Genomic DNA, 21,131 nt, shown 5'->3' on the forward strand with positions numbered 1-21,131 from the left:
ATTTGAATGGTTTCAGGAACCTGATTTCCGTACACTCAACTCGCGCAAAGTTAGGAAACACATTTGAGGTGCGGAAGTCTCGGAGTATTAACTATTTCCTTTCTACTCCAATGTATCCCATTGCGCTTAATGGTGAAGCTGAAGAAAAATTCCCAATAAATCGAATTTTTGTCGTGAATCCAGTCAAGTTTCTGCATATTTCTAGATTATGATTTCTGTGTGAATGGAATCAATGCAATATAGACGTTAGTTATCCCTCGATAATTTTTGGAAATGTGAAACCGTAGACGGTGATTATGAAAATACTAGGTGACATATAATAGGTAATAAATAGTATTCGTTCAATTGAAATGAAATTCCACTTCGTTTCACCTAATGGAATTAAGTCTTTTGCTATTTACTATTAATGGCGATACGACGCCGACCATTCTGGCTAATCAGGCAGTCTACTTTTGCTGGACTATGTTGCTTTTGATAGAAATATGTAAATCTTGTACAGTTTATTTATAATTAGAATTTATCGTTTGAATTTTTTGCTATCCTGTTTGCTCATGTAGGGAAGCTATTATTCGTCGTCCCTGTGAAGAATTATGTGATATTTTATGAACTTTATTCGTCTCACATCTCGGGGTAACATGCGTTTTATTTCTGCTTGTTATATTGCTTATTTAATTTTGGTTTTGTACGTTTTCTGGGCTGGAACTGCACTGATCTATCTTCCTCAATGCTCTTTCGTGATACGTATTTGTGACTTTCTCTCTCCGAGCTGCCAGATCTTGCATTCTTCGAGAACTACACTGCATTTTCATGCTGGGTAGCTCCTCCCATTTCCCATTATTTGGATGAAGTTTGACTTTTAGTATGTCTATTCAATCGTCGACAATATTTTCTCAGGGTGGAGTTCAATCGCTCTCATAATTTTTGTTGCGCAGTTTCTGCACCAATATGGTCCATGTTTTCTTGTAAGACGGTGTATTGGGATAAATATCAATTTTTATTTTTTCATCAGTAAATGAAGTCCTAAACTTAACTCCAATGAGCTGGTGTTTGAAATGAAATGGGGTCATCTAAGTGTTCTCACCCGGAATTGATATATAATGTTTGGACAAGGTTGTATGAGGCCACTAGGATGTTCGGCGGAAGGCTTTTTTGCCTGTTCAGCTCCTCACTCATGACCTATAAATAAAAGTTCGCAGAAGTTAGCGCTCGTTCGGGAAGTTTTCAGTGTCACTTGAATCCCAGGTCAAAGCTCAAGGCAAAAAGTTCGATCATTTTATAGTGATATTTTTATTCGGGATCTAGGCCATATCCAAATAACCGTTCATGAAAAATACTTCATTGTAAATTTTCACTTGCCTAGGGTAGTGGTCCTGCTTACTAATATGTGAATGTTTCCTCTAATTGTGCCTCAAATTTAATGTTTCATTTTATTTCGACTAGAGAGTGAATTTTACCCACCATGAAATATGCTGAAAGGCTCATTTTTGTGGTGGTAATTTTCTATGGAATAAATGTATTTGGCTTAATCCAAGGAATCCGTTCTTGTAAAATGGTTGTTTCCTTTTTTAGGTGGAAAAAGAAACACTTTAGATCTCTAAAAAATGTATTTGGTCAAATAATGTTCTCGGAACATTTATATATGTATTTCAATTCATTTCAACGTACGTATCGTGAGTTAGTGGAGCGTTATATTCACCTTGATATTTTTCTATCTTTTAAAGGTACCTATGTACTTGATGTGTGTCCTATCTAGGCTATGTTCAGAAAAGGTGGCGAAGGTACTTAAAGAAGGTTTCTTCTTTTCAGAAATATTCGCTACGAATCTGCTGTATTTTAGTTTACTCTTTCTGCTTTTTTACTGTTAAATTGTGTGATAAGATTAAGTTTTCAGTAAGTAATATTGGTAAATTGACGCATGGAATATGCAAAAGGGATTATGGGATTATTACGGATCTGCTGTATTTTAGTTTACTCTTTCTGCTTTTTTACTGTTAAATTGTGTGATAAGATTAAGTTTTCAGTAAGTACTATTGGTAAATTATGCATGGAATATGCAAAACGGATTAAGGGAATGGGATATGGAATATGGGAAAGGGGAGGCATGTGTGATATAAGCTTTGCCCCCATTCTTCTTGTAAGAAACAATTTTAATCCAGATTTGTATTGATTGACTGCTCTTGTCTTTTAGGTAAGCAGCGGGTTTTACAGACTCTCTTGTAAATCGCTCAGTGTGACATTTGTAAGTACTCAGTACATATTTATATTATTTGCCGGCAGCTATAATATTGCAGCAGTGGACTCAACGCCATTGGAATTTGTATTAGCATTTGGAATTGCATGTTGTAAAAATAAATTTGTTTTTTTTTTTCAATATTTTCAGGAGTGCATGACGTTATATTTAGCCTATTTTTTCACTCCGTTAGAGGTAGATGGACGTGTAATATTAATCTTTTTTCTCTAGTTTACCATTTGTATGCTTTTAGAAACAAGTGCTGTATTGAAGGCTTCTTTAATTTGACGTGAAGTTTTTGAAGGCCATTTGCAGTACACGTATTTCTTAGTTTTTTGTTGATGCAACCTTATTTCTAAAGGTCTCTGTTGGGCTTGCGCGGCTTGTATTAAACTAAGAACGTGCTCATATTGTTGGTACTTTGAATCATCCGTTGTCGACGAAATGGCTTTTTTGCTGACCTTGTCAACCTTTTCATTTACTTCTTCCTATGAATTCTCCATACACTGAGTTAGTGGATGGATGGTATTGCGTAGGCATTGGGTTTACGATTTGCTGTGAAGTTTTCTCTGTCGTAGGCGATCTATACGGCTCTTCTTATCGCGGAAACCGCCGATAGCGGCTTTGACTAATCACACAATGATTGATCTTGGTGATAGCGTTAGAAGGCTTTTATTGTGAGTTCCAGATTCACAGTTTTGTTATCGGAATGAGGTATTATGGTGTATGACGATCGATCGACCAGTGCTTGCTGGAACGGAAAGAAAAATTCGCCGGATTTAGCAGGCGGAGTGGCTGCTGCTTTGGCTCCCTTCCCGTTCAGTTTTCCAGTTTTTTTCATGCGTAAGCAACTGCTTCATTCCACTGCAGCTCGGAGAAATCAATTCCTTACAGTCGAATGAGCTTTTGAGAGTAATAGATTTTTAAAAAAAATGCGTCATATTGCCTAACAATCAGTGACTTCTTAGATGCGACCTTACTCTTCCACCAATCCATAATCAATTCCTTCTGAAAATTAGAGCATACTGAAAAAACTTCACCTTTCTTGGTGATTGTCGATAAATCCGACTTGGGAGCAACATAAAATCCATGTACCTAATATTTTAATCATATTTTAACTATACTAATCTGGTTAACAAATGAGAATGAGATGTGGTTTAACAGAAGTAACACGGCTATTGAGCACGTACACCATGCATATTAATTTTTATCTTATTTTTGACTACTTTATGACGGTACCTGTAGACTTTCTCAAGCACTTATTGCATTTATCTCGGCAGTAATCACGCCGCAGGTGACTCTCCCCCTTAGTATCGACTTCAATTGAATGATGATGGCCAGGTATTCATTCGCTCGCAGTCCGGGTAACTGCCACCAATTTCCTTTAACCGCGTTGCAATCTCGTTCATTATCAAGCTTCTCTCTCATTATTCGCGGGAAGATCTGCGTTACTGGCGTATTCAAGTCTCGTCTCGCTCCTTTTTAAGTGATCGTTTTAATGTTCGAATCCGCTATATCTTTCGATTCTCCTCTTATCCCCGGTGTATACCTCTTCGTTCGTCCTCTTAATATAGGCCTCCCTCGTCGTTCAGGCGGCTTTCGTGTGATGATATGGATTTTTATTCGCATCCGGATTCATCCCGCGCAACCCATTTTCTCCTCTGCTTATCGGTAAGTGGTGCGATTGATTCCATCGGACCCCGGCTTCGAATCGCCCCATAGAACCACGCCCCTGCTTCCTTAGCTCTCAACCATCCCCGTGTGCGCTTCAACTGCTCTCTTATCTCTATTGGCGCCGTTATCTCATTTATCCGCCATAACTCACTACCTCTCCTCCTCTCTTCTCTGTCCATCTCCCCCTACTGTAGCTGACTAGGGATTCGAACAATATTACGGTCGAACAACCATTGTATTTAACCGGTATATTATATATATTTGTAAAAGAGGATGTCTGTTTTTCTGTCCGCTATGCATGTCCGCACGGCTGCACGGATTGCAAACAAAGTTAGGACGTAGGTGCATCTAGTGCTCCCTAAATCCCGTACTGCTACTTTTGGTTGTTTCCGACGAGATATTTTCGTCGTTTTCTCATTACCGTTTGTTACGTCACGTCATAAATCTTCTTTGGTTGGACATTCTGCCGGGTAGGCACACCTCTTTATACGCTCAAAGAGGAACCATAAAAATCCTCTATGATCATGAAATCCAAGTCCCAAGTTTCCTTCTTCTCTTGGTACTATCCTTCCGAGCAACGCTGGGTGGCCTGCTAGTCTGCCAGTCTTCTATAAAATCCTTGCGTTGATTCTTTGATGGGTACGTTATCAGTATCATTATTTATGGAAGTAAACGTTTCATGTGGAATTGCTCTTCATTTTCTATCTTAATGATAGATTAGATTCTATTGAGAAAGGCGGGAAATTACTGTCATTTTTACGAGATAGTATGAATACATGCTGCTAAAGAATTAAGGGAGTTTCACTGTAGGGAATGCAATCGAAGAATCAATGCTGTCATGCGATGTAATAAAATGTCCCTGTCGACTTTAATGTGTGTACTAATATTTGTCTCGAGTATCACCTCTTGAATAAATCAGGTGGATTAATGCTTAGCGAATGACTTTAATTAGTGAATGTTGAACCTCTCCCTTTTCTAACCTCTGACAACAGTGAAAACTTCACGGCTGTGCCAAAAAAAACTCGTATTTAACGAATAATTTTTCAAATTACGTTAAGTACGTCAATCTAAGATATCATCTGAAAAATTTAATTTGCTTTTGAAATTTTGAACGATGCCGTAAAAATGAATGATATTTAATTAAATTTAGCCATAACTGATTAGGTTCAATCGCTAATTATTCAGGGAAGTGGCAATAGTGATTGTATCTCCATTACTGTCTCGATACTTTATTGGTATTCGTATTGCTTTTTTTGCTGCCCGCCTTTATCTGGCTTATTGCCTCTGGTTCCCATCCCCTCTCATGGTCCCTCACCCTCTAGGTTAAGTGTAGCAAATGATATTGGAGCTTGAGCCTATAGGGAAGACCATCCGTGCACATACCTACTCGTCGATAGACGTAGCCTAGTTGAAGGAGGTATGTCGAAAGGGTGGTGGGATTATTTTGTGCTCTTTGCTGGGAAATTGGGTCTTGGTTGATTTTTAAAGGGGACGTTTTGGAAGATCTGACCTTTCAATTATTTGGTGATTTTTACCTGCAATGAATAGTTTTCATTTTTCATCAGCTCTCATCGTCCTAGATAGAATATTTAGTTTAGGGAAGATTCGAGTTAAAATTGTCGCATAACTTTCCTCGCTGCAGCTGTGTGAAAATCTATGAACCCCCTTTACTAACTTCTCCCCCCCGCTCTCCTTATGTTGTTCATCGCAAAAATACGTTATAATGTGTCGAAATTGCTTTTTATTTGCGTTGTAATTTGCTCCTGTAAAATAGTGGCACTGACATTTGCCAATTTTAGTGTCCAAACCATAAAATATACGCATGGTATGAAATGTTCTCGAAAAAATGTTTATTACTTAATAATAACTCCAACAAATAAAAAACTACGCCGATGAGGAACTCTTTGTTGGCGGTGATGGAATTGATATTTTTAGATGTTTTGTGAGCATGGCATATGATCATTTTTTTGGGAAAGCAGCGTTTTTATCAATCAATGAAAAAGGAATATCCAAGCTCGTGGAAGAGTGATTAAGTATCTTAATTTTAAGAAAATTTTCATTCGAATTTGGCCCGTATTTCTCAAGATATTTGGACTTTAACTCGTAGGAGTGTTATTTTGACTTCGACAGTAGATGTTTTATCGGTATTGATCGGAGTTGCTTGTGATGCACTCCGGTGAAGTAGATAATGCGTCGTATGAAACCGGTGGCTGAAGTTATTCTTTGAAAGTCGTTGGTAAATTTTAGCTTGTCTTCTACCGTTTGAAATCGTAAGAATAATGTGAATATAATGAAAAACACCATCTACGTTACAAATCTTATATTTTATCTTCCTAAGAGGAGTTGAAAATTACATCTATCTATCTAAATGAAATTTAAATCTATCTAAATATACCGCTTTGATAAGGCTCGATTTCTTTATATATGTTGGTTGAGTTGTGCTACTTAAATGAGTGAGGTTGTATGGGTTATCTCCACCCCTTGGTCTGATTTGATTGCGATTATTTAATTTTTTTAGTCGGTTGGAAAAGTGCAGTGAACGCGTGCATTGGCTGTTATTTGAAGGGATATAATTCACGGCCCTCTCATCTGCAACACAATCATTACGCTTTATTAGGCTAAGACGTCTATTTTATCTATTTTTCTCGTTTTAAGATTATGATTTCTGTAATCTGTGAAGTTAGGCTGATTGTATTGTAATGCTGCACCGGGAAGTTAAGCCTCGATAGTGAAAGAATTTTCAACGATCTTAGATCATTCTCCTAATATATGAGTGGGTTATGATTTTGATATATGTAATTGTTTTAAGAATTAGGCAGCACCTTACGAATTTTGACATAAAAAAAGCCTTCTGGCTCCTCTTTATTTTATCTAGCAATCACTGCTCTTCGTCCACTTTCTTGTTGCCATCCCTCACCTGCGCTCCAGTATTTTAGATCCCCCTCCTCGTGGGTCTCTCTTCTGAGTAACTCCCTCGTCCACCATATTTTACTCTCAGAAATAATGTTCATCTTCTCAAGCCCTATTTTTACTGTCACCTCCCTCCGAATGGGTTAAAAATTTCCACTTATCTTTGCCTGTTGTCTCTGTGTTTCTTCAAAGTATTCCCTGAACAAAAAAAGTCGCTCCACATGACCAATTACGTCTACGTGTAAACTAGCGTTTGGTCTTAATTAACATACTGCAGAAACTCCGTAATATGTCGTGAACATCGTTTTCTTGTATTGTAGGTTAAGAAGGATTGAGTCGTAAATTAAAAGCTGTTTTGTCGCCAGGAGAGATGTGTGGCTTATGGGAAAATAACAATAAAAATCATTGCTTGTTCCTCGGTGAATTGAGACGTATGCTCGTGATAAGGAAGCAATTTGCTGCCGTTCGAAGTCTCTTTCTCGCCGCGCGTGACGCGATTTACTACTCCCTTGCGTTTACCTCTGACTGTTAGAGTATCGGCGGGCGCCTGCACTAGCCGTAGACGTCGCTATTCCTCCCAATCTTTTCTCCATCTCTTCCTCCCGTGTGTATAATTTTTCAGCCGCCCCTTCGATCGTATCTGGTGTTTAATTCTCCCCCTTCCTCTGGCCTGCTCTTAGAGCATCCCCGCTTTTCGCTTTCTCAGCACCATTGCTCGTGACTGCAGCCCACTCAGCCTCCCAAGAGGAGCCTCGATGTCTCCTTAGTAAGATCCTTTGAGTCGAGGAGGCGACCCAGCTTCCAGCCGAATATCGATCGTACCTGACACGTCGTGCCGTTTTTATTTCAATTGATCCACCTTATTCATTAGCCTCTTCATTGTCTTAGCGGGCCAAACAGTATACGTGACCGTGTTTGCTCTACATTCGCTTGCATTGGGTTTTATTCGTGGTGCATAGTCATGGCAGTACTTTCCGTTTCTCCGGAGAATGGTATATGACTGTCTTTACAGATAAGTTCAATTTATTTGGGCCAAGCAGTATACGTTACCGTATTTGCTATACATTGCTTGAACCTTTATCCGTTATGCATAGTTATGACAATATTTTCCATTTCCGCGGAGTATGGTCTGTGACTGTCGTTTCTGATTAGTTGAATTTATTTGTGGTTCAATATATCGATAAGCTTATGAAGGTCGAAAGAAATAATTAAATTAGGTCTCTTTCACTTACGGAAGATTAGTTTCATTTCGTAGAAAATGAAATTATGCATTACTAACGTTAGTTACCTAAATAAAATAAAATTAATAATCCGCAAAATTCGGGCTCGATAATGAGCGACATATGTTAAGTAAAGGCAATACAATAACTACTTTAAGCATCCCTAGTGCACTATTGTTAATATGTCGTTAGGTGTATCCTTAATCACATGCCGATCCCGATAATTAGTGGTAAATCTTCGTTTGTCGTACAACCTGTGGTAAAACTGTAAATCGGGAGCACTCGTGTACCCCAGTAATCGTTTAGGTTATATTTAATTCGATGAAAACTTATCTCGCTTAGAAATGCTCGTGATTCCTTATGTTTCAGTTTGCTCTCTCTGATTTTATTGTTGTTATCTGTGTGCATTCTTATAGATTTTTTGTCGCAATATGTGTGTGCTTTATTTTTCCATCCGTTTTTTAACCATAAAATGAAAACTTCATGTCAGGATCCGCGTATTTGCACTACTTTTACTGATGTATTTCGATGGATTTATTTTTGTTGTTAAGATGTTAATCGTACTCCCTGATCAAAAAAAACGATATTTGGTTTTTTTTTCATTATCATCATGAAAATATTAGTTTTTTGAATTGTCTAGTTCTGGAGGGGGCATGTCGTAACATTTTAATGCAATTATTTAAATAAAAAATACCGCATCAAAATATTTAGTGTCCATTTTCCTTTAAATATTAAACCGGTTATATTTCTCATTTATGTTAAAATGGAATTGTGATTGTAAGCGACCAAGTGACGACTGAATATGAGAAGCTTCGCATTCGTTTGTTGTTGCGATTTTTGCAGTCATGCAGCTTCTCAGCTTCTTTTTCTCTGAGGCCATTGCGTCAATGATTCCCTTAGCACCGAGCTTATATTTTTTATAACAACTTGGATGAAACGATATTTTTCTTTTCTTCCTCTTAACTCGATTATCCTAATTTTGCCTCATGTAACGGTCTTCTAGAAATATGTTGCACTGGTTAGCTTGCCATCATTCGAGTATGGCATCGGGGTATGAAAAGGAGACAAATAGCCTTCTTACCTGGTACGCTGTTCGAAAAAAATTAACCTGAATATGTCTTCATTAGCTTTCCGCGTTCGAGTTGAATCGTGAAAGAAATCCTGCTGGTGGAAGCGTCAATTTTGTATCCCAATTAAGGGCTGCTTAATCTGTGTGCCTCATTCATGGCAGGCTGTGTCCTTCACTATCTTCAAATATTCTTCGTGGTTATTATTTGCCGATGTATTTCCGAAAAGGATAGGGATCAGCTGTAAAATAACCGATGTCATATTTACCATTCATCTATAGTATTCGCTTTATCGTATTGAGGGGTGTTCACGTCATTAATTGGGTGGTAATTTTCAAGTTCACTCTATTTATATTGGAGGCGTCTAGGTTCGAATAAATCGTCATAGGATTTCACCCGATTTCACAAAGAATATTATTTTTGTTGATTGTTTAGCTGAGTTATCAGCACCAACTGCACACGTAAGGGGTCCGATGTCGATATTTTACCATGAGAAATATCGTCATCATAATCATTTGGCTTGTAATTATAAAATTTATGAATACGACAAAATGTAACATTTTTATCTTTAAAAGTATCTTCATTCTTTGTTTCCTCAATGTTGTGCGCCAAGATGAGTCGTGGACAATAGCTAACTATACCAGAAATAAATCGAAATTCAACTATGCTACGGATTATCCTCGATAAGCTAAAAATAATCAACCTCGGTGGCAGTGAGGATCTTGCTTGCCTATCAGATAGTGGCGTGGTCGATTTCTGTTGGGGTACGTCGGCCGCATGCAAGGTAGGAATGTTTGTAATCTTCCATTGTTATTTATAGAAAACATCCCCAATGTAAAATACCAAAATGTGCTATTTTCTGGGTGAATGAGAGAAATAAACAGGAGAAAGAAACATACGATGGCTACATATCGATGGCTAAGATGGCTAACACCACGTATCTCAAAAATATCAACTTTTTAGGAGACCAAAAGAAACTATTTATATTTTTAATTGTACACTGAAATTAAAAACCATAAATTCATGAAAAAGAAAAAGAAGCAGATATTTGCACAAAAAAAGTTGTTTTTTGCTTGAATTTTATTTTTTTTAATGTCATTACACTTTGCGTAAGATACCTTGTAGCGAATTATAATCATATCGTATCTTATAAAGTTTGGAATTCTAACCGTGATAAGTTTCTAAGCAATCGGTTTAAATTGCTTGAGTTTAAGTAGTGCAAAATCGAATTTAATATTATGGGTATATTTTGAGTCCAGATGTATTGTACTGTATGATTCATTGGAGTATGTACCTCATTTATGTGCTGGGCCCGTTGCATCCGTCACTCATACCTCACTGCTTGTAGAGTCCGTTTAGGTACCAGTCGCATTTGATTGGTTATCGAGCCCACCCAGATGCTTCCGCCGGAAAGTCTTATTATGCTCCGCCAAACATGTCGATGTCACCCTTTCTTACCCCTTTTCTTTGAAAGTTCTGAAGGTATATTTTCTTATTTCAAGCAAAGTCCGGCCTACGCCTTGTTTAGTGTCGCGCACATAGTGTTTCAACCTAAATGGTGTTTGTTTTGTAGATGAAGTTGAAGTAACACTAGAAATTAACATTTGTCGCCTAAATATAGTGACGATGGGTAGAGATATATCTTCTTCCCTAGGCCATGAACTATGTAGTAACAGCGGAATAGAGTTCCTAACAGCAGAAGTCGCTCCGGTAGCAGGCGTTCAAAAGTTTCGCCCGGAATTGAACCCGGTACTCTTCGATGCGTAATATACGTCGACCAAAAGGGCTACGATATATCCAGTAGTATTTGGTTAAATTAATAATTTTAAGCATTGGTGATACTAAAGAAATTGGAGATACGTTGACCAAAGAATAAAAGAGGATTTTATTAATTCACCAGAACTCTCGAAAAAAGTTAATTTTAGCGTAAATTTTTTCTTCTTAATGCAGCAGACCTTTGAAGAGAAGCGTTTGTTTACTTCCCCATCGGCGTGAGACGTGTCCTGTGGATCATAGCCGTGCAATCTCGGGCGTGCGTGCTCTTTACACCGACATCACGTGTCTCCATAGCGTCTTTTTCGAAGATCCTCCACGGGAGGGCGTGTGCCAGATGTTATCCCTTCGGGTCACGCCAAAGCCAAGGGTCTTCTCTCGGCTGGCGAGGGGATAGTATTTCTCCTCCTCGTCTCACGCCCACACGACGACGCAACCCCTGGAAATACTCGGGATTCATAGCGGCGACTTAAGTCTCGCCCCCTTTATGAAGGGCCTCTCTCAATCGAGGTGCGAACAGTCGTACTTGGCTGTTTTTTTTATCCAACCGGCTCTCCTTTGCAATTTCGTCAGCGGCGCGTGCATTCAAAAGTATTACGGTGTGCGTCATATTTGAGGCATGGTCTCAGGGTACGGAAATTTCATCAATAGATTCGAAGCAAGAATAACTAAGAAGTTTTGATCGCTCTGTGGCGTTGTAAAACCTTATCACATTTAAAAAAATGAAGGTGATAAATTTACTTAGGAAACAATTGTATTGTCGCTGGCTGTTAACCTTGGTGGTTCTAGAATAAAGTTGTGTAATTTCGAGCGGTAATAAAATTATTGAAGATATCGAAGACATTTTACTTTCACGTTTACTGGAGAGTACTCGCTGATAATCATAAATGACAATAACGGGGCTCAATGAGTCCGGGGCCAACGAGTCAGTAGCACAGGCCTTCACTTGCTACTCGTGTCTATTCCCAATCCTAGCACTGTACTTAATAATACTTATAACAATAATAATAATTGTAATTCTTAACTGTTGATAGTTTTTAGGAAACCTCTCATAGGGACGACAACTTTAGCGGTAAATTTGCTTGCGTGGGAAGTGGTTTCCTTTTAGATAGCAATGCCTTGGGGACCCACCTGTGCCATCCACCTATGAGGTGACTGCTACTTCTGGCGAAATCGTAAGGGGGAAGGTGCCGAGTGTGGTAGTCGATTTATTTCGTTTAGGCTTATTCAACTGACGGATTATTGCCATCGATTTCCGATACAGATTGATTTTTAATGGGAAGGGTGGGCGGCGAGTGTAATAGATCTTTTTTGTTGGATCTTAGATTGTGTTGGTCCGTCTAATTCCTAATGCTTTCTAATGTGATCAGCATTTATTAATCAGTGTTGACAGTGGCCACTTTTCCATTTGGTGAAGTTATTTTTGTTTATATTTTGTAGGATAAGAAATGTTTCACTACTTGCTTACTACTATTTAAAATCTTCACTTAAATCCTCACAGTAAACATAATTCTACAACATGAAATATCACAGATTTATTGAACTCTGGCTACAATCAATTTCTTCTTGGTTATGATGTCGACTGCTCCACAATCGGTGAATCGATTTAAAAGTGTATGAATATTGACTTATGGATTGAGAATTATAACCATCCGTCGGATGGGACGTTTATCCGTTGTCCTCTTGGCGCCTTTCGTTAAGAACTGGCTAATGCCGACGCCAGGTTTCTCTCCACCATTCCCCCCTACCATCTCTGATGGCGCAAATGACCTTAGCTGTCGGTGGCATCCTCCAAGTATCATCATTTAGTCATAAAGCTTGGTTTTCCGTCGAAGTTTATTGTAGCTGTCCACTGTAGGCTCGATTCGTACGTGTGGACAGCAACTGTGAGGCGTTCATGAATCGATGGTCTTGATTCGATATATTGGAGAAGTGAAACTTATGATCTCAGTGTGAGTCGATTGTTATGGGTATATCGCGAACGGCAATTGTTGATTTAACTAAACGGGCAAAGAATATAATTGATTTTTTTCAATTTGATTCTAATAAGGTATCAAGGGCGAGACAAAATTTGGTTTATATTTCTCACACAGAAGAGGAGGTGAAAGTATTTATCCTTCGCTTCTGCCTTTTTTACCTGCATATGCATTCAAAAAGGGCATTGTCACCCTTTGGACACTTGTGTGCGTAGATAACAGTAATGAGATGCCATAGCAGTCCACTTTGACGTTTAACCTGGCTAATGCATCGACATCTGATTCGAGCGATTGATAAGTATAAGAAATTTAGCCTTATTTAGAATTACCTAGACTTTGATATTTCTTGCAATCACATCACTGATTAATTCTGAGGTGGGTATGCACTCCCATCATTTTTTGGTATCTTGATCCTGTGGTGTAATGACTGTGCCGAATAGTGTAAATAATTATGTTTGACTACCTATACTTATACGAAGAATTTCGGGGGCGGCAAAGCCTCTGGTATTGACGTTTCTCCCATCGCGTATTTTGTCCGCCACCGCATTTTGGGTCCTCCTTCGACGCCTTCTCCCACTCCACCGCAGGTACCCCACCCCTGACTCCCGAAAAAGAACCAACCCACGTCCACGACGGCGTCAATTTTTTTCGCCCTTCATTTTTTTTCTTCCGTTGATTTTCATCTCGTCTGAGAGGGAGCCACGCACGCAAATGCCTAAGGTTCCACTTCTTTCTTCCTTCGGATCTTTCTCGTTCCTTCAACCTCTCTCCACTTCTTAAAACAGCTCCGCGAAATGTGGAGGACTTTCCTCATTTCTCTCAGTCTTTCTCTCACGCTAATGTGCCGGCCTTAAGCCGATTAATTTCGTCTTTATTTATGCGGCAAACGACCCGAAATGCCTAAGGGAGAAAGGCGCGCGTTATGGGGAGTAAGAGGGAAATCATTTTTTGGAGACTCTGAGAAAGATTTTTAGGGAATATTTAGTCAAGGGACCAAATGTGGAGCTTGATATTTAATGGCTCTGCAATCAGGGTCTTGATGCAGGATTAGATGGGGGCATATGGTCTGAACACCTTAAAGATGAGGCGGAAATAAGCGAACATGTATGTATTTGAAAATGTTTTCGTAACGTTAGGCGATGCAATTATAATACGCACCACAAGTGTCAAGTTGTCAGTGAACGCCATATCTGTATTGCGTTTATTACAGTTCGCTAGAGTGGGAGCATCAAAATATTCGTGGCTATTTAGGAAGATGTTAAGGTTTTAGACTCCAAATTTGACCTTTAAATAGGCTAAGTTCGGCAAGCAGAGTGATATTGATTCAATTTATTATATTGATTCCCCTTGTGGACTCAGGTTTGGTACCACTGATGTATTACAGAGTTATGTGTTTATTATTATCTGAAAAAAATATCGTGCTATCAATTTTGACACTTGGACCACTAGTGGCCGCAGACATTTTTATGCACTTACGTCTGTCTTATGACACGTTTGTGACGTTGTTTGACGATTTATTGTATTACGGAGGTATAATTTTTCTACGTCCATTTGTTGATAGCTTCAGCCTTGTTTTGGTTAGAGCTACCTATTGTGCCTCATAAGCTTCTAATAAATTCCTTACTATTAACGTAGTTTTTTTTCTCAAGAATTCCTTTACTCTGCTTTCCCTTGACGGGCATGCTGTCCTTATGTCCTCATACTCTCGCCTTTGGAAACCATAAAATTTAGACGGATTGACATTTGGCCTAGGAGCCCTGGTGCTCCTCCCTCCTTAGTTTTTGTGTTTGCATTTTAGACGCCATGGATGTGTTTTTATGCGTTTTGTAATAACTTCTGGTGCGCAGGAACCCGATTTGAATAACTGCTTAGGTTGTGAAGGATTTGGCCTTTGCGTGGCAATTGGTCCTAACAGCATGATTCTAAAACTTTGCCTTGTCAATATTTCAGCACCCTCCAAATTTTTAATGTTTGCATTCTCGACGTGATGAATTTGATTGTGTCGAATGCGTTTCGTAATAGACTAATGGTAACAATATTTTAGACGACGCGAAAAAAACAAACAAAAAGAGAGCATTGCAACAAAAATAGTGGCGTTCGGTTGTACCCGTCGTCGCTCCCGATGTTTCGCCCCAAGTACTTATTGTGTTCACAGTGAAGTAAGGCACTTGTAATCACTCCTGAGTTTTTATGGTGAGTAATAACCCTGGACAGTTGTGTCTATAATTTGTGTAGTTTTCATGTGTGGGATAATAGTTCGTTCATCGCTCTCGATTTTCTTCGTGCGTACTTATCCTGGACAAGTGTGTTTGTAATTTGTATTTATTTAATTTGACATAGTAAAACTGTACGTTATACTGTGATACTCAGACACCCAATGGTATTAACAGGGTTCCCACTCCACCTTGAAAACCTTAAAAACGTGAATAAGCCGTGAATTTCGTCATAAAATCTAAAAAATCTCTCAATCTCGATTTTACGATCCTAGAACAACGATTGACAGATTAAAAGAAAAATTGATATTTCGATCATATTTCAAGGTCAGTCACGCGCAGACATGGCCACGGAATTATCTGCACACGTATATTCGCAGCGCAATTATTGGTCCGTGTGCCTTGATGACACATTGACGTTAAGCCAGTACCAAAGCCGGAAGACTAGTAACCAAAGTGTTCATTAACACTTGCAAAAATTCAGACTCTTCTTAACTCTTCCCTGACACCCTGGTCCCTCTATTATCCCACTCACAACCTTTCGCCGGAGCTGATTTGTGACATCAGGAGAGATAGCACTTTCATTGCTACGTTTGCATTCATGGTGTCTGTCGCGTTTGTTGAATTTTTAGATAACGTGCGGCCGATGATTGTTACGTGATCAATATTTCTGCCTAAAATGGTTCATCATCACACCGTGAATTTGAAGACATTCAGACCGTGAAAACCTGGAAAAAACCGTGAATTTTATAATTTAGAATGAGTGGGAACCCTGATTAAATGCTGGTGGTACGTGAAGGACCTTTGCGTGGGAACTGGTGCTAATGGGGGTGCATCAAATTTTACGCGCGAGCCAGTATTTTAAAGGCGTGCGAGTGGAGGGAACGGCCCGCATGTGCCTCCGCCCCCGGCGCCCGACTCTTCTAATGAGGCGGGTCATTTCCCCTCGGCAGGAAAATTGACCCCCGCGGGGGCGAGGTCACCCTTCTTTTTCCGCCCTTACCCCCCCTCATCGCTCTTGGGGGTTCCCTCGCGCCGTGCACGCTCTCTAAGGGGACCTGCGAGCTGCCGCCGCGCTCATTTACAGGCCGCTCAATGGCTGCGATACAAAGGCACAGATATATTAACTCAAGCCGGCACGTGGCCCTTTTAGGAATTGGTAACCCACTGGTGAAGGATTCTGGTGCTTTAGAACTAGGCCCCCTCAGGTGCGTTTTATGAAATATTTGCGGCTGAGTCCTGAAGAAGCTAGGATTCGACTAGTGTGTAGCGGGATTTTGGATGAAATGGGAAAAGAGGGGTGTTATTTCTCACACATTCGGTCACAGCTTGAATATGCAGTGGGAATATGGAATCCGGCGCAGAAAGACTTGATACGTGAATTTAATAAAGTATAGAGGACATAAAGCGTTACACGGATGTTAAGCGAATTAGGCTGGCAGCCTCTAGAAACTCGGAGGCTGCGCTTTAGGATTAAATATCTGGAATAATTGAGAGTAGATATCTGTCAGAGCGGCGGAGAGAACTTCATATTAGAACCCCAATATATTTCCAGGTCCGATAGAAACGATAAATTAAGAGAGATATTTTGCTGAACGGTTAGGTAAGGGATTGAGTGAGGAGTTCTCGGGATCGCCACCGAGTCAGGAACTGCATAACTGCCGAAGTTTCGATGCCCAGAAATTTAACTTGCTCATATACAGTCACTCTGGTGGTCAGGTGACTGCTGATTGGCTGTCGTCAGCGGCGCGCTCTGATTGACTGGCATTTCGGTGATGGTTTTGCCTAGCCTTTTGGATAGTTTGGAGCCCAGGTTTCCAAGTGTTGCTCAATGCATATTCGGAATCTCTACTGACCGTGTTCTTGGCCAGTCTAATTTCTATAGACTCTTTAATGAGTCTATCCCAAGAGCCATTGAATCGGCAGAGCAGAGTATACGTATGGGAGTTTGTTTTACCCCCGAACAATAAAGGACTTAATACTTATAATAATTAAAATACTGAACTTAGTAATGGAATAATAAATGCTAAACAGGACTTCATTGACGAATTTCCTTTTTATCTGTTAACGGCTGTTGTCCTAATCACCCCCCTGCCACACGCCGATAGAGGCGGCTTGCGGGGTAGTATGTAGATGTCGATGTTCTTGGATCATGGCGTGGCCTCTATTGGTCGGGGTATGTGGGTAGACCCCTCGTAGTAGTAGCTCTACGCTATAGAGAGAATTCGATGAAATTAACGTGGTCGTTCAGGTTGACGAAGTTTTATTGTACCCGTTCAATACATATTTGGAAAAACTCGACCGTGACGGTAATTCCGATCGGAGAGTATGAGACATTCTTGGGGGCGTTCAAAGAACACGTGATGCTTTTGGGCTATTTTCTGTATCCGCATTCTGATGTCTGGTGGCATCTGTTATCTAATCTAGGGTGGTTAATTACCCTATCAGTTTTGGTGATAACTGTGCCGGATAGTGTAAATAATTGTGTTTGACTATACTTATGCAAATTGAGCTCTGAATAGTGGAACCATAAGTAATGGCATTTGTTTTATTTTTAAAGGAGGTTTTTTGCTCACATTCATTAGTACAACTTAAATTTCATTTGGAAGTTATAGGTACCCACGATTCACCGAAATTCCTCCCTGCCACTAGTAGAAGCTTCGTCTCATTTCAGTATTCTTCTACTCTCTTCCTTGCTGCGCATAATTTCTTGGGGTCCATTCATCATGTTTGTTTCATTGCAACCAATTACGTACATTTTTGATTATCGTTTTACTATGAAGTCCTGTAAATGCTGCGTTACCAACTGGTGGTTGCGTAGACCACTTAAAGGCTGCAGCGGTTTATTAGGTAGAGAGAAGAGGTATAATTTCATTGATGGAGAATTTACGGTTAATCTCTAAGAATATTTTACTATTTGCCGAGCGTCATCAGTACTAATGAGTTCTTTTGGCAAAAGATTTTCAGGGTTTTTCTTACCTACCAAGCTTCAGCATTAACGCATGAAATTATGTAAAGGGAAATCACGGTAGGCATGTGGGTAGAGTGATTTGCCATTTATCGGAGGCACACGGATTAAAATATCGTGCGAAGCCTTCATGTTCGTGAAAAAATTCGGGTCTAGGTGGCCTTGAAAAAAAAACTAAGTACACTGAAGTAATGGTTAGCACAAATAGTTTGAGCATTAGCAGCGTTTCAACCCCCTGGCTCTAAATAAAACGTTTTTGCTTCTGCTCAGCTTTAACGATTGCGGCCGACTGTGCGACGTTTCGAAGGCCGATCCATCCATCGTGTTGGCTTCTCTTTGGCTTAGTATGGGGTGAATTCTACCCTCGCCTGTCATAATCAACTTTCCGGTTGAATTACTAACAATGAGTGAGAAATAGTAACTACACCATCATTATAAACGAAAGTTGCATCGCGTTGATTTCCGAGCTTAAATTTTGGTTCTTGGGCGTCCCTCTTGAACTCTTCAGTGCGTCGCTGTGAAGTTGCCCTTCACGTTGCGGGAGACGTTTGCCGGGAGGGGGGCGGTGGATTTGTCGGCAACAAGGGGGTGCGCCGCCGGGGAGTTGCGTCTGGGGCGCCGGTCCCTTAGCCCACTCCGCGCCCCGCCCCCTCCGCTCAAGAGAGGGCCCGAAAAAATTGGTCTCTCCCACCCGCAACGAGTCTCCCTCTTAACCCCTCAACTCTATCCTCTCTCTCTTGACTTTTTTCGATACTTCTTTTTCCTCCCGCTCCATCCCCACCCCACGAATTCCTTCCACCTCTTTTTCTCTCCTGCCGACGTCACTGCTCCCCTATACTCCCCCATCCGACATGGACGGCCATGCGGAGTCACAGCGAGGACGCGAGCCGTGACACGGCGCCGGTGCTCGTCCAAGCGCTGCCATCCGCTGCAGCAGGTAATCGATTTGTATGTGTGTGTGTGTGTTTGCTGCGGTCTTGGTGTGGTTTGTATGCACACGTGTTTGGTAGTCGGCACGTTCCGTTTAGCTCGCGTCATTCCGGTCGCTCTCTTTTCCGCGTGTGTGCGCCCAACACGTATCGGCGCATCCTCACGGGAGGATGGGACTTGATATCGGGGTGCGGGGGTGTGCGAAATGACGTCATTGTGTTGCGCGCAACGTGTGATGCCAAGGGGACTACAGGTTGTCCACAAATTCCATGTGACAAGCTTAAAGAGGTTTTGGAGAGGTAGACTAATCTTTCCTCTGCAAATGGCGCCAGATTCCTGAGTGTAGTTCCCTCGCAATGTGATAAGACGTTTTGAAAATGTTACCCTTACCTTTGTTGGGGTGTATGGGTGTGCGAAATGACGTCATTGTGTTGCGCGCAACGTGTGATGGGACTACAGGTTGTCCACATATTCGATGTGACATGCTTAAAGGGGTTTTGGAGAGGTAGGCTACCCTTGTCACTGCAAATGATTCATGAGTCGTGAGTGTAGTTCCCTCTCAATGTGATAAGGCGTTTTGAAATGCTACTCTTGCCACTTTTCGATGAAGTCAGCTAATTTTTGTGGTAGTTTTCTGCCTTGTACTTACAAGTTAACATCTGTTCATCTTGTTTTTGGGAAAATTCGTGCGAGAAGGATTTCAAATGTATCGTCGAACTGGGGAATTTCCACAGTCATTGATTGGTGTAACAGCTCAAAAGAATCCTTTGGCTCATTGCTCGCATGGTACAAGTCCATATATACTACTAAACTTTTTCATATATGGTAATATGAATTCCGTGCTCCTTCGAAAATTGTTGACTGTAGCTGAGAAGAGTGTACTGAAGCACCCAAATTACGAATTTCGCTCGAAATTCGAATTTTGATTTCGATGACGTATAAGCCGCAATGGATTCGAAGCATTTTCCGTCTGCGTTGAAAGTTGATACTTTTCTATGTATTATTCTTGTTGAATTTTCTAGAGCTTAACCGGCGTATGCTATATCTGAAAGCGATTTTTTTTCCAATGGGGCAATGCGTTTTTTACTTCACAGGTTTCTCTCGCGAGACGATGGATGGATCGGTCATCGAAACGTTGCACTGTGAACCGCAATCGTTAAAGCTGGGCACAATTAAAACGTTTTCTTAGGACCAGGAGGTTGAAACGCTGTTGTGAAAGTGTTCAAACTAATAATGCTAACCAGCCAATAAAGCAAGCCTTTTTCCTTAGGACTAAGTTATAAATAAGTTCCCTTGGGTCAAATCGCAAATATTTCGCAATCACTTAAATTTTTCGCGAAATTTCATAACTCAAGTCCTTGCCTTGCCTTTCTAGTTTTTAAGGATTCAAATAAAAACTGATATTATTTTATAACACATTATGCTATCCTTGATCAGCTCAACCAACATGACTTTTTGTAAATACTTATCAGGATGTATAAAAAAATGGAGGTCCTTTTTCCAGTGCTTTATTTTAGGAAATATGTGGGGGAAGAGTTATTTGCATTTTCAATATTGTAATAAATATTTGCGAATTTCCACGATTATAAAATTTATTACGACGTAGGTTTCAATGTTACTACATCATCTTCTCTTAGTTGAATCTTTGGATATTATTAGTTATTCGCATTGTCGAACAGTTCGAGGTTTATTATTTAGGGAAACGTACAAAGCTACCACGTGTGGTGACATCACCGCAGTCGTCAGAAGTTGGCGTATCGACCCGGTAGAGAACCCAAAAAGCCCTCACTGGTCGTATAGTATCGCCGACGGCCTTCTTCGGTCGGCTGCTCGTTCTCATGCCTTGCTCATATTTGTGTGTCATCGTCGGCGGCAGCATCCCGTCCTCTCAATGATCCCCACCACTTCCCTTCGTCAGTGTTCGCCCCCGCTCTCGCCGGCGCCCCCGTTTTCTCTCGCGGGCGGAGTCGACAGCCGATGCGGCGATTGTGTCGCCAGTGCGTGCACGAATGTAAATACTAGATCATCGTCCTCCAACCTTCAACCTATTTTTTTTCCGTCTCCAACGTCCTCCAGACCGTTTCCGGCCTTCGCGTGACATAATAAGTATCACAAGCTTTGTTTTAAAGACTTAAAACATTTACCATCTGTTAAGGCTGTTTTACACGGG

General features: G+C 40.5%; 1 protein-coding gene across 2 annotated transcripts in view; it reads left to right on the forward strand.

Moving 5' to 3' along the window:
• LOC124166057 (MAP7 domain-containing protein 1-like) overlaps positions 1 to 21,131 on the forward strand; it is a 350,615-nt gene that overhangs the window by 16,208 nt on the left and 313,276 nt on the right. Inside the window, exon 1 of one of the 2 annotated variants that reach the window (XM_046543665.1) lies at positions 18,884 to 18,968. The exons of the other annotated variant lie outside the window; for it this stretch is intronic. Within the exon in view, the coding sequence (XP_046399621.1) occupies positions 18,893 to 18,968 (76 nt within the window). The 5' untranslated portion in view covers positions 18,884 to 18,892. Of the gene's footprint in view, positions 1 to 18,883; positions 18,969 to 21,131 lie in introns of those variants that run through there. 2 annotated transcript variants of the gene reach the window in all.

This window comes from Ischnura elegans, chromosome 9, assembly GCF_921293095.1.
Source record: "Ischnura elegans chromosome 9, ioIscEleg1.1, whole genome shotgun sequence".
NCBI lineage: Eukaryota > Metazoa > Arthropoda > Insecta > Odonata > Coenagrionidae > Ischnura > Ischnura elegans.